The 14,461-nt window shown below is 36.9% G+C and overlaps 1 protein-coding gene across 5 annotated transcripts in view; it reads left to right on the top strand.

Annotated features, from left to right (window-relative positions):
• Nucleotides 1-14,461, top strand: part of LOC100872588 (uncharacterized) — a 607,316-nt gene that overhangs the window by 361,734 nt on the left and 231,121 nt on the right. For all 5 annotated transcript variants that reach the window (XM_012484533.3, XM_086915859.1, XM_086915861.1 and 2 more), the window contains one exon: nt 12,048-12,306. In XM_012484533.3, coding sequence (XP_012339987.3) covers nt 12,048-12,306 — 259 coding nt within the window. The remainder of the gene's footprint in view (nt 1-12,047; nt 12,307-14,461) is intronic.

The following is a 14,461-nucleotide window of genomic DNA, read 5'->3' on the forward strand; positions in this document are numbered from 1 at the left end:
GGATAACCAGAGGTGTTGGGGATTGCTATCGTAATCCTCGAGGCGTTATACGTATAATTGTACCGATAATTAAAGTGTGTGGGATGTTTCTAGAGAAGATAACGATGCGTTGATATGTTATTTTGATTAAATTTTTTATTATATACGATATAGGGATTGATACCTTTTTTTTTTTTAAGATTTTCGTTTTGGGGTAATTGAAAAGATTGTTGTAGATATCTAAATCGAACCGATAACAGAAAAAAAATCACAGCATGTTGATATTGAAAAGATGTTAGAATTTCGATTTATTAGAATTGCGATTGATAGTAAATAATTGTAAAATGATTTTACATCTTTTTTTTTAAGTAAAGATTTTCCAACGTTTTGAGATAATTGAAAAGATCGTGATATTTAAATCAAATTGACAACAGAAAAAGAAAAAACACAGTATTACACGATTTGTAATAATTATTGAAGAGATATTAGAATTTCGATCGTAGATATCTAAATCAAACTGATAATAGAGGAAAAATCATAGCATGTTGATTTAGAAATCTTTTAGTATACAGTACTACAATTATTGAAGAGATATTAGAATTTCGATAATAAATAATTGTAAAATGCTTTATGATTTTACATCTTTTTTTTTTAAGTAAAGATTTTCCAACTTTTTGAGATAATTGAAAAGATCGTGATCAAATTGACAACAGAAAAAAAAAAACACAGTATTACACGATTTGTAATAATTATTGAAGAGACGTTAGAATTTCGATTTATCGTTTCAATGAAAATTTTATTCAATATAATTTCAGCTTGTGAAATGATAATGATAAATCTCATCTGCTTATGTATCAAGTTTAGAGGTAGTATTACAGGATTATACAACCTTCCTTTATTCCTCTTGAAGTAGATAATTCGACGGTAAGAAAGAGTGAGAACTAACGTTTAACTGCAATAAAACTGAGAAAATCCAAAGGGGAGGGACGAGAATATATATATACGGAAATAAAAGTTTTTCTTTTGTCAACAGCAGCGACGTTAAATGCAGATTTTGCTCGGGAGAGTGGCAAGTCCGGCGGTAAGTTCAGTAATTACGTTTTTCATCAATCTTCGTTCGCGGGGAACGAGTTTGACGGAGCAAGGAAGTTACATTTCGCGAATATTTCGCCTCGTACTTGCGTTTTGTTTTTTAGTTATTGCCTTGCTCCTCGATCGTGACGTGCAGGAATTACCGACGAGCTGTAATATTGTTCTTTGATAAGATTTGACGTCGTATTGATCGTTCAATCGAGGTGAAATTCCGAGGAGAAATGGCTGTGTTTCGTAGCTCGTTACATCTTTATTTTTCTCGTTTATTTACGAAGAATAATCGTTCATTTTGAAAATGATATCTCTTTCATATACTATTTTGAGATGTTGAATGAAAATATTTCTGCCTAGCGGGGAGAAATTTTATTTATATTTCATTTGTTGCCATTTTTCATTATTGCAAAGTGGCTTAAGCGAGGCATAGAAACTCTACTTCTTCGTGAAAACTTAAATTAATTTTATTAATTTCGATAAAGTGATGTTTTGGAAGAGAGTAATTTTGTAAATTGATAATATTTCTTTCTGTTACCATTATTATTAATTGCAATCGTTCTGCAATGAATACTTTACATGTGAATTATATTTTTGTTTTGTTAAAAAATTGTGATAAAGCAAAGAGTAATGATCATGAAATTTAATATTTAGATTGATAAAACAGAGACGTAGGTATCGATTTTAAATTTATTACAAAGCATTATTTATAAAAAAATTCTACAGTTTTCTTTTTTCTCGTTTGATGCTTTTCCTACTATTTTCTCTCTCTCTCTCTCTCTCTCTCTGTCTCTTCTGTTTCTTTTTTTAATTTTTTTTAAATAAATCGATGGCGCTTATATGAATCGCAATAAAAAATTGAAACGAAATAATAAACAGATGAATATTAATTTAAAATATTATTTCAATGAGAAGAATATTGTTAAGATTAATATCGATAATAATGAAAACATCGTCTATAAAATAAATTAATATTAAGTAACATTATTACAGATAATAATTAGATTTGATTTTTATGAATATGACTAAACATGAATAGAACATGAATAAAGATTTCTTAAATATTTTTTTATTTTGTTATATACATGCCATGCGCATTATACAGATTTTTATATAAATTTTTAAATTTTGTATAAATATTTGCAATCTAATAATAATAGTATTGATCGTTCAATATTTTGATTGAAAGTTTTTATAGAGCACATGAAACAATTCTTATTTTTATTGCGATGCAAATATGCTTGACCAAAATTAATATCAATTAATATTGCTGATATCGATCAGAAATTGAATTCTATATATAACTCGATGAAAATTGTTAAATATTGCGTGTTTAATTGCGCTGAATTAACAAATATATTTGCATATACATATAGTGTTTCCAATAACGCGTCAGTCAATGATATAACACGAGTTTAGCAGTAGTACGTTACTTTATTTTGCAAATCTTCCTTCATGACAAATTTTAAAAAATTGTTTAAAAAACACGATACATCAAATGACACGTCATCATCATATAAAAGTTAATTTCTCAAATTCCTCTTTTCTATTCCTTATTTTACGCTTGAATTTAAATAATCAACATTATTTTATGACAAACAAAAATTTATCTCTTCGTTAATATCATATCGTTTCAAATTTCGTTGAAAGAACTTAAAAAGAAAAAAAAAAAAGAAAAGGTATAATAAACCACCCGCGCCTAGTCTCTCACCACATTTATCATCGAATAAAAGTCAAAAAAAAAAAAAAAAAGGAAATAAATAAAAAGGAAAAAAGCGACTAAAACTCTCTCGCGCCCTCTTCCCGACTATTTTTCACGCGTGCAACAAACAGCGTGCAAACAGCGTTACGCCGGATCGGCGAAATGGCGAATCGTAATTTCATGCGGATACGTTATCCCCGTCGAAACAACCAATTCGCAGAGTCATTCCCGGTAATTGTGTGCCAGAGGCGGCAACGCAACGGACAAAAAGATGAAACGAGAGGAGGGAGAGGGAAAGGAAAGCGTTTCGCGCACAATGGCGGTTTAAAAATGTTAGCTGGGCGCATTGAAGTTTTTACACGGCGGATAATAACTTTTAATGAAAACAAACGGCGGCCGCCCCCCGACTCCGCTTCTGTTTCGTCGCACACGCGCCCGTTATCCGCGATAAACCCGCGGCAAACCGGGAAAATTCGGCCTGGAATCGATGCCGTCTCGATCGAGGAGACTGTGTTAAATGAACCGATCGAGGGAGATGTGATGTGTATACGTGCGTGTTGTTGTGTTCGTTGAATGCGATATTGTTGACTTGTTTGCAACATTGTTTGTTTCGTAATTCGGTTGATTCGAGCCTTTGAAGGCAGTTTAATTGCTTTTGAAAATGATAGAGTTCGGATTTAAAATTAGAGGGGCAGGCTCGATCGAGGACGAAGCTCGGTCGATAGATGGCGCAAGTGAGTTGTGGTATTAGATTATTTTGTGGAAATGTAACGTGAAATTTTGAGGCAATGTCTATTTCAATGAAATTTCTCATCCACGCCTGCCAGCGTGGATCATGATACTTCGTGTTTCGTGATTAAATCGACTCGCGTTTTTAGCGCGGATGAGTTATGAATAAATTGGAAATATAATACGTTTGTTTCTGCGTTTCGTGATCAAATTAATTTACGTTTTCATGTTAAGATGGTTTTGGAGCCGATAGAGTAATTCAAATTATAACGGAATTAATATTCAATTTCTATATTCGTTAATTTTTATAAATTTTTAATTTTGTTTCCATTAATAATATGGAAACCACTATTCGTGAATGAAACGCTTGTAAACGAAGGAGAATACACGGCCAACATTTTGTTTCTATGGTAACAGCTTTCAACGACACTCTTGTCATTTTCTGTGTATCACACGATTTACGCAGTAAAATTATGTCACGTGGAAACTGATGCGATCAAGAATTAATATATACGTACGACACAGTTTGGAAATGTAAATCATAAATTTTCATAAATTTTCATCGTAAATTGCAACATTTAAACAGATTTTTTTAAATACCATTCTTGCGTACAAAAGCAAGATAAACTGGAAGAAAAACCATAACGATTATAAAATCGTTCGAGGAGTTGCGAGCTCGTAAAAGAGATAGGAAACATTGCAATTGCTATCTTCGTGAATGATAGAAACGGTGGTAAACGATTTATAAGAATGGCGGGAAAAAATAAGAGAAAGATCAACATTTGTGCAATTAATCTCACGTATAACAGCTTTGAAAAATAATTTCGGTTATAAATAAAATTTATAGAAAAATCAATCAACAGTATAAATATCTAATTTGAAGCCAATACTTACTTCTTCGATGTAATTTGCACATGGCTTACGAATTGATTATCAATTCACCACATAAGAAAGAAATTTCATCGAAATTCATATATCGTTTTATTAGAGCGAACACGAAAGAGATTTTTAATCCGCTTAAATTCAGATCAGAATGTAAAAAAATACTATTCGACGAGCAGAGAAAGCTATATGCAAACCAGCCGCCAAAGCGAAACACAATCGCCTCGTTAAAATCAATACGGTGATTTGAGAAAAGAAAGAAAAAAAACCGGTTGACGAAATACACAACAAACGCGCGATTTAAAAATTACCGCTTAGAAACAGTTGCCCCATTTGTTTGCACGCCCATAGACTCGATCCAAATCACATTCTGTTTGCCCGCTGTCACGGACAAACAGCGGGGGCACACCCGACACAGAAGATCTCCCGGCGTGCATCGATGGAAAAAAGAGTTGCGACGGTGTTCACAGGTGTCCTGCTCTTGAAAAAACCGACCCGACAAAGTGTTGCACGACCGTACTATTCGCTTTTTTTTGCGACTCGAACGCCGGCCATTTTGCAACAATAATTCATCCCTCGAACGCCTACTCTTTCTTTTTTCTCTCCCCTTTTTCTTCTTTTTCCTCCCGAATATCGTGTTTCACGAACGACACTGGCTAAAGAATCGTTAGAGGAGGAAGTAGATGGGATAGAAATTTTAGGAAGGGGAACGATCGTTGAAGATATCGAGTTATATCAATTTATCAGTTTCGACGAGTTTTCTTCAATTTTATTCGCAGTTTACGATCGATATTTAATTTATTTTAATACATATCTCAAAAATTGTATCATTAACAGAAAGAATAATATCGATATTTCAATCGTATTGTTAAATCGTTCCATCTGCCATAATTATACGAATCGTGAGTTGGACATTGGCACGATAAAAATTTCGTGTCACTAAAATAAATGGCATCAATTAACTTCACCATCTTCCAAATTGAATATTTCTCTCATTCTCTCGTACGACATTTAAACTTTCCATTTCGCCCGCAACGAAACTCATCATCGATTTACGTCTCCTCGGATCGGGAAATATTCTATCCCTCCTCCCTGCACAGGGATTGAAATTCTTACAAGTGCAGGCCAATTAATCGAGTGGAAAGCGAGCGTACACTTCGATACCACGGGAAGCCGTTAATTTGCGCGCAACACGAGCTTCTGCTAACCGAGTGGATGCCGTTGTTAAAATAAAAAGCAACGCGATATTTTCACTGAACGAGCGCCGTGTTCGCCGTGGCGGAAGCTGAAGAGAAGCAGGGGAAATATGTTGTAAAAAGAGGGGCGAGTGAAACGGTGAAATTATTCGGAAACGACGTACGTACGATGCTTACAACGATGCTTCGCATTTCGAACGGTATGCTGAATTTTGGTATCGTTGGATTTCTTGAATTTGAAATGGAATATAGTTTTTGTTCGGTATCCAAGAGAGATGTGGATATCATCGTAATAATAAAAATTGAACTTCTACTATTGCGAGTAATTTTTAAACGGGATGGGATATGATCGAAAAGATTGGAAAGGAATCTTTCGTTATTGGTATTATTGATAAATTGTAACGAATCGAACAGCTATACTTACAAATATTCGATTCAGCACAGCTCTGTTTTAATCACCACGAAAACCACCTAATTCTATCTGTACAAAGTCCCTTGGTAACAGTTTGCAACACTATGCAACACCAGACAAATTTCCAACTTTAGATGAAATTTCACTTTACACGTACTCAATAACGTCCACTAATGTTCAATGAAATCGATATCAAACTAGTCTAAAACATTACGTACAATCAGTTACAAAGGTCTTTGTACATTTTACGCGAGATAAACTATATGCACGGAAATTTCGATTTTAATGAAATTTCCTACGTATCACGTAAATATCACCTTTCACACGTTCGTCGCCTATATTCTTGTTCAAGAAAAATAAGATTTTAGCCCGTTGCACTTGTGTTTATATTTGAGAAAGTTATCAATCAAGAAGAGTCCTCTATATTTATATATTTATACATATATTTATTAATGTAAATATAGCGATTAAATGGTGACATATGAATGCAAAGGTTAAAGGAATTTTAAGCACCGAAATATAAATATACTTTGGAATTAAAAATTTAAGAACAAATAGAAACACAAGTATGGTCTGTTAGCGAACTACTCTTCATTTTCATACAATTTTAAATCTACCGTATATGGTAGAATATTCAGACCAAAATAGTTAAAATTGACTTTGGAAACGAACGAAGTAGAGGCACTGAAAACAACGGATTCAGAATCGGTGTTGTTACAAAATTGGTTATTAAAATGAGATGTTATTTTAAAATATTAAAAACTACTTCTGTTTGACGCTAACCGAATCAATCAATCAAAGTTTCGAAAAGAACGATCCCCCAAATTGTACTTAAAAGTATCGGGAACCTCAAAAAATTGAAATACTTTATCGCTCAAACTGAAAAAAATCCCTACGAGTCTCGCCTTTCTCCGAAATCGCTCACGTCAAATGCAGAAAATTCTACGATAGAAGCGGTAGAAGCGTTCCAACCTCTTTCGAATCTGTCGCCCAACGCGACAAACGGTCGTTTTCGGCGCGAAATATAAATGTCGTTGCAAAGGATGCACGGTGTCTCTCTCTTTTTTTTCCACACACCCTCCCCCTCCTCCCCAGCGCTTAATGCACCGCGCCTGTACGGCGAAACGCACTTTGCCCGCGTCGGGGGAAAAAAACGAGGGGGCGAAAAAGCGCGGTGTGGTCGGATGCTTTGTAAACAACGTGTCCAGCACGCCATACCTTTCCCCCTCCTCCTCCGTGTCGCAAAACCGGACACCGGCCATTTCGCGGCAATAATTCATCGGCGGGAACATTTATGCGCGCCGGTGCGCGCCTCCTCCTCCCCCCTCCCCTCCTCTGCGATTTTTTCCGCGTCGCCGTGCCAGCCCTCGACGCTTCGATGCCTCGAAAAATGTTTTATCGCGCCGATCTTTCCCGATTCGATGAGAAACGATCCTCCTCGATATATTTCACGCCCTTCTCTCGCCGCTTCTTCCGTGGCTCGACTTTCTAGATTCTGGTTGTGAATTATTAATGTACTCGGGAAAATAAAGGTTTTTCTTTCGGTAAACGTGTTGAAATGAAAAGTAGAATGAGGCTAGACGATGATACCACGCTTGAATGATACCGACGAAAACAAACGTTCGCGAGAAAAACACGTGGCGGATCGACGACCCAGTTCCAGAGGGAGGGGAGGGAAGAAGCCGTGAAACGAAGAGGAAAGAGCATCCTCGTGATCAGGCTCGCCTCTCCCTGCGGGGGCTGTTGCTGATAATTTTCCATGCATAATAATAACGCGAGGCGAAGAATTTGAATAATCCACTTTCACGCTATTTTCCCGTCTGATAAGTCATTAAGCCGCATCCACCGCGTAGAAAACTTAACAGCAGGAGAGAGGAGAGCAATCTGCTTTGTCCCGCCACCCTCCTCCTCCTCCTCCTGGAATGGAACGAAACGCGATGGTGGGCGAGAAGGAGGGTTGTGGACCTCGTTGTTGCGCGATCTCGCTTTGTGTATTCGACGCCAGGCAATCGCTCGTCCCCGGAAAATTCACGGTCTGGCTCGCGGCGAACAAATGCCGCCACCTAGTCGCCCCTCTTTGGCCGGCTCCCTGCTTCGTTCGGCCGCAATTCCCTCGTATTACCGTAATATTCGCTTTAACGGCGAACGACAGGGCATAACAATGCGCGACACCGCTCCGAAACGCGCCATTTTCCATCCAGGAATCTCTTTTTTTCTTTCTTCCTTTCTTCCTTCCTCCTCCCTGCCCTTCCGGCGTTAATTCGAATCCGCGTTATGTTTCTTCCATTCAACGGTGTTCAATGTGTATGGGTTTCGATGTGCGTGAGAGTTGAATTGGGAAGTGGAATTTCGATTGAATTTCGAATCGTTGCGGAAGACGCTGTTTCGGGATTTGGGGGAGTTTGTCTTCGTTGATGGAAGCGGATGAATTGCGGATGGTTTGTTTTAGGAAGGGATTTAAAAGTAGATCACTTCCTTTGATAATTAGTGAAAAGATTTTTGTATAAATTTTTATATAATAAAGATTGCAGTAGTTTTTTTAAATGTAAGGACAATTGGGTTACAGGTGGGCTTGAAAAATTGTAATACTTTCTTTTTTAAGGAAATAGAAGTGTAATAGAAACTATGATCAAACTAAATTATAAGAGATTGGATTAGTTGAACTATGAGGGATAAATGAATCTATAAAGAAATAATCATTTCATATTTTTATATTTTAAGCGAGTCGTTTATATTTTCAGTCGTCAAATTATTGATTAAATCGTTTACTTTCTTTCTCTGTTGGTCCTCTTTGAAATTACTTGCACAAGATAATACCCAACAAATTTTGAATTAATAATTGTTACTGAACATCTTCTACTTAATAAGTACAATCCATTTCTTTTGGATTTACTTTAAAAAATGATTGAATGATTCTTCAGTTGATAAAAGAAAATAGTCATTTAAATAAAATCTATCTAAAATCATATAATGAAAAATGATCAGAGAATCGTTCAAATCCACCAAACATGATTCAGATCTAATCGATATTATTCCCTAGCATCACGAACTCTGTCACGTTTCTCTCGCATTTCCGGCAGAACTTACGACTAACCCTTCAAATATGAAATCCACCCACGATGTTTCGAGCAGTCTCGATAATTCACGAAATCGATTACGCGATAGGTGAAACGGGCCAACCGTTTTACGACCATGGCCCGTATTTACGCATTATAGTCGAGGAAATCTGCGTCCTCGGCTGTGTGCGGTCGCGTTGCACACCGGAAACAGGCACATGGAGGCACATCCGCGCCGTTATGGCCGCGTTTCCGCCTGTTTGTCCTACGAGGAAACGTCCTAGAACCTCCAACCGCACCGCGTTCGACTTCATATTCGCCTGTTTGAAGATCGTAAAGCCTGTCTCACCGCGCTGACAATGCGATACGTTTCTCGAAGATTAATTGATGGAAATAAACTTTCGCAAAATCTTTCTCTCGTGTATAATATCTGTTCTCACGTAACACGAAACGAATAATATAAAACGGTAAAAGAGAATTTTGCGAATTAAGTTACATAAGGATTACGAGGGAAGAAATTAATTTTGGAGAGATTAGATGATTAAAAATTGTATTTCCACAGTATAACAATGTTTCTTTCTTCATTCAGTTCAACAATATTTCAATAAACCTTCGTGATATCTCGCAATGATATTTATCGGAATTCGTCAAGTTAATATTAACGTATCGTCTTTTAATATTATTATTTCCCTCGTAAAAGTATAATCCATTAATCCCAGTTGTTGAAATCCCAGCATGCCGGATTACTGAAATTTTATTTCATTTTGTTGTTTTAACGAAATAAATAAGATTAAAATAACGTTCGATTGTAAAAAATTGTTCAACGTTGATCTTCATAGAAGGCCACAATGGCAATGCGGTGACCAAAGGTACCCATTTGGCGAATGGCAGCGTTATCACGCGTTCTCGTGCGCCAGATTATGCCAGGGTTATGCGTACCCTATTCAAAAGTGGTCGTGCGCCGTGTATAAAGGGCCATTACGAAAATGACCATTAAAATAAATTACTCTCATCGTGGCGTACGTAACGAGTGGCAACGCTGCTCAATACCTTGAAATACGTGACGCGGAAATAGTCGGCGGCGTGCGAATCAATTTACGCAAATAATGGGAACGGGGTGGCGGGTGAGGAGGGGAGGGGTTAAAATTTCGACCACTAGAAACAGTGGACCATCCGATCCTTTGTCCGCTTGAAAATGTTCATCCTCCGCCGGATTTCGGCCACGCGAGCAATTGAAATTTCCGTGATGAATATGAGTTCCAGAAATCGTTCGTACTATTTCAGTTATTCCAGGGTTGCAGGTGGCTCGAGCCCCATATTTCAAGGAATTTCGAATGGATTATTGGCAGTCGAATTTGAAATGTATGATCCTGGAAAAGTTGTCGTTTCGAATGTTTTTATGGTGGTGCTTGGTTGATAGATTTTTTCCTCCATAGGAAGCAAGTTGTATATAAAGTGTGAGAAAAATCGAAAATTTGTTTTAAATCTGTCACGTAGTAGTTTTTCATAAATTGGACTACTGTTATTTGAAAAATCTTCGATATTGTTTGTATTAATAAAGGATTATAAAAAAGATGATATGAATGGGATATTTCTCTTCTACGTCTAAAATTATGCCAATTTTAATTTTATTTATATACTATTATTATGTATTATATAATCGGATCAAAATGGAGAAAACAGTGCAAAAGGGATTACATCTCGTAACGTTCGCCATGATAATTATACATAATAGTGTGTATTGCGCTAGCGAGAATCGTATTGCGCTCGAAGCCACCTAGCGGCAGAATTAGTACACGTAAACTGATTCTGGCAATTCAATTTATATTCGCGGCCCTCTAGCAGCTGCAACAGATACTTTAATCGACCGAGTTTGATCATATCATATTACAACTTTATTCCATTTAACTTGATATTTATTTAATATAAATTAGTATTGCATTTAATATAATATTTAAAAATGGAACAGAATACACTTTTTTCAATTACGTCTTAAATAAAACTAACTCATTCATGCCACTCCCTTGCAAATTTAAACAAATTTCATACATCCAAAAGTAATGAAAACTTAATCGGACAGATTTTCCTTTCTCTCGCAATTAATTCTTTGAATTTTTGAAAGTTGGCTGATTTATAAGCGTTTCAACTATGCGTTTATGATTTATACCGTGAAATTAATACAACGAAATATGAAGAGATAAAACAGAACAAAGTCGCAGCGAGGACGTCGAAACGGATGAGCCTAATTTTATTTCGGTAACTCGATTGTCGAAGAGAAAGGACGAGGAATGTGTTCAGGTCGATCGAACGGATAATATTAAATTTAAGAGTTCAGTTTTGCGTCAGGCAACGAGTGATATTCCCCCGAGGCAAACATCGTCGACGTCGTCGCTCCTCGTCATAGTTGGGTTTCCATTTCTCTCGCTATATACGAGGGGCCACGTTGTTTGTCGGGGAACGTTCTTTTACGAGCAGAAATATTTTGCCAATTTCACCGTCCATGCAAATTTCAATTCGCGAGCGTCAATATTTGTTGAATCGCGTCGAAAAAGGATTTCGATGTACCGGCACTCGATTCCCCGTCAAACGCTCTGGCCACGGCTCGCTCCTCTAAAAACGGTAATATCGAGCGTTAAAATAAAGGGGTAGACGTGGGAAGAAAAATACCTCGACAAACGTCAATATCCTATTCCCTTTCATCCATAAGTAAAAAATTATCCTTCTCGTGTGCAGCTACTGGAGTGTTTTGGATTTTGCGCGAAATGTATGATTGGCCAAGTTGAAAGAAATAAATCAACTCTCGTGCTAACCCGATGGATGAATTATGAGTTGGAAAATTTAAGAATCCTGTATTGAGATAATATATATATGCAAAGTCGTGTTCTTCAATTTCTCCTTTAAAAAAATTTTCTTCTCCGAAAAATGTTCGTTCGAGGAGGATGAACTCGATATAATCTGTGGAGAAAAGAAATTCTCAACACGGCTCGGCGGTTCTTTTTTTTTTCCAGGGTCCGGTCGGGGAAGTGGGCGGCGTCAGGCTGCCGTTGCAATCATTACATGGGTACGGATCTGTGTTCATGTACTCGGCGTCGACGAGTCCCGGGGGTGGAGGTGGCCAGGGTGGCGGAGGCGGAGGTGAAGTGACCCTCCGCCTCCGCGAACCTGAGGATATTCCCGAAGAAGTTCTTGCACGCCTCGAGGACACGGCCACCCTCTCCATCTCTCTTCAAAGCGACGCAGTGTTGAGGCTGGGGGCAGCTGGCACGGGTAAGTCCTCCCGTCCTCTTTCCCTTTTTCGTGTTAACTCGCCCCATCCGACGAAGATCATTCTTTTCGTCGAGATAAAGTTTCGATTCTCGTTATCGATGTTTCATTTCCGCTCGACAAGTTTTATATCCGATATGTAATTGGAAGGAATATTAAACAAGCAGCGGCGAGAGCAATTGTTTCAAAGAAAAATCGATATTGTATTCACAATTTAGAAATTTAATTGATAGAAAGTAAAGTGTAAAAGTTGAATATATATATATATATATGAATATCGAATATCATGATAAATTAGACTTATTTGTAAATCAGTGAAATGAAAATATTTCAATTTCATTAAAATTGGAAGGTAATATAAAAAGTTCTATTACTTTTATCATTTTTTCTGCGTCTAACGTTAAAAGTATTCAAAGTGTAATCCTTTAAATTGCCATTTTTGATTTCCTTCTAATTTTATTTACTTTATATCAGTGGAAAGTTAAAAGCGTAACGATCGAAACGGTTCACGATTAATCGACGGGGCGAATTGAAAAAGTGTTACGGTGGTCAAAGTTTCTAGCAGAAGGGTGGGCGATAAATAATTGGCTTATACGGTGCATAAATTCCGAGCGTGTCGCGGCGGCAGCCTTCGTGAAACTTACCCCGGAATTTATTATAATGGGAATCGTCCCCTCGTATTTTTAGGATCGCAATTAATTTTCTCGTTTTCGAAACGCGCATGGCTCCGACCAGATTAGCATTTGCACGCGTGTGCGCGGCCTAATGCAGAATTATTTTACTGAAATACGCCGATCCGTGCATTATCGCGCCTCCAAAACTACTTTCGGGGCCGGATGCATTTTTCGCTGATAAGCTGGCCATTCGTTTCGTTTTATCGGCACGGATGCTGGTACCCTAAGCTGTCGTGAAATTTGCGATTATTTCGATGAACGATCGCCGATTACTCGTAACAGGGATTTATCGCGTGTCGAATATTTAATTTCGGTTCTGAATTTGTTCGAATTGCTTCGTGAATGTATCTCTTTATCTTGTTTCAATTTCGAAAAATTAGAATGTTAAAGATATACGAGAAATAATTCATATATTTATTCCAAATGTATATGTAATACACATGTTGCACTTAGTACGTGTTTCTATAAATGCCAATAATAAATTTACCAAGAACTATAACACGAGAAATCTGAAATCTGTGAAAACAACAAATTGATCATAATGATGTGTATATTTAAATACATTTAATATCATATTTCAACTTGACATTTTTAAGAAATTTATATAACTCGCTATAAGAAACAATTTTCAACATTTTGTAGGAAATAACGAGCTGCGATTGATACAATAAAAAATTATATACAGAAAAGCTATCAACAAACATCAAAAATTGTAAAACAACTTTTGTAAATTATGTTTTTGCAATTCTTCGTGATCAACAATATAATCTTTCTTGATGCAACGTGGCAAAATTTTCAATTCGAAGAAAAAAAAGATAAATTTTCTATCGAAACACGATTAAACTAGCCTCGTAGATAAACAGAGAATTACCGAGAAACGTCTTTGCAAAATCTTCGCCGTTACTTTTCGAAATCCAGCCGGGCCGCTCTAAAAATACACGGTGGAAGTAGTCACGGACTTTAGAGATCTAAATGAACGTCGTGCTCGACGTTTCGGAATCGATTGCATTAACGATTAACCCTCGAAGGAAGGAAGGGGAGGAGGCGTAATCTCGATCTGGAGTCTAGAAAGATTCTGGATCGCTTCACTTTCCATCGAGACTGAACTCGTCCGGCTTTGTTTGAAACGGCGAGCTTGATCTCAATAAATGCGTTTAACCCGTCGCGATCGAGAATTCGAGCTTCGAAAAATAAAAGTTTTCTTGCTGGAACGATCTGTTTATTCGAAGAAACTTGTCAGGCTATTAGATATTTTTCGCGTCTTAAGAAGAGTCTACGTGATTCTGTTCAACTTGTTTCTCGACACTGTTGAACCGGATTGGATCGGATTGGAACAATAATATAGATGATTCTTGATATCGTTTCTGTTGGAAATAAGAGTTTGATCGATTTTTTGTTTCTTAGTAGAATCTGTACTTTAATTAACTGGCGGTTAACAATAGATAGAAATTTTTAATCGTAAATACAGAAAGATTGAATTTAAC

This window comes from Apis florea, unplaced genomic scaffold (genome assembly GCF_048593485.1).
Source record: "Apis florea isolate Af1SG1 unplaced genomic scaffold, ASM4859348v1 contig_3798_pilon, whole genome shotgun sequence".
Classification (NCBI taxonomy): domain Eukaryota; kingdom Metazoa; phylum Arthropoda; class Insecta; order Hymenoptera; family Apidae; genus Apis; species Apis florea.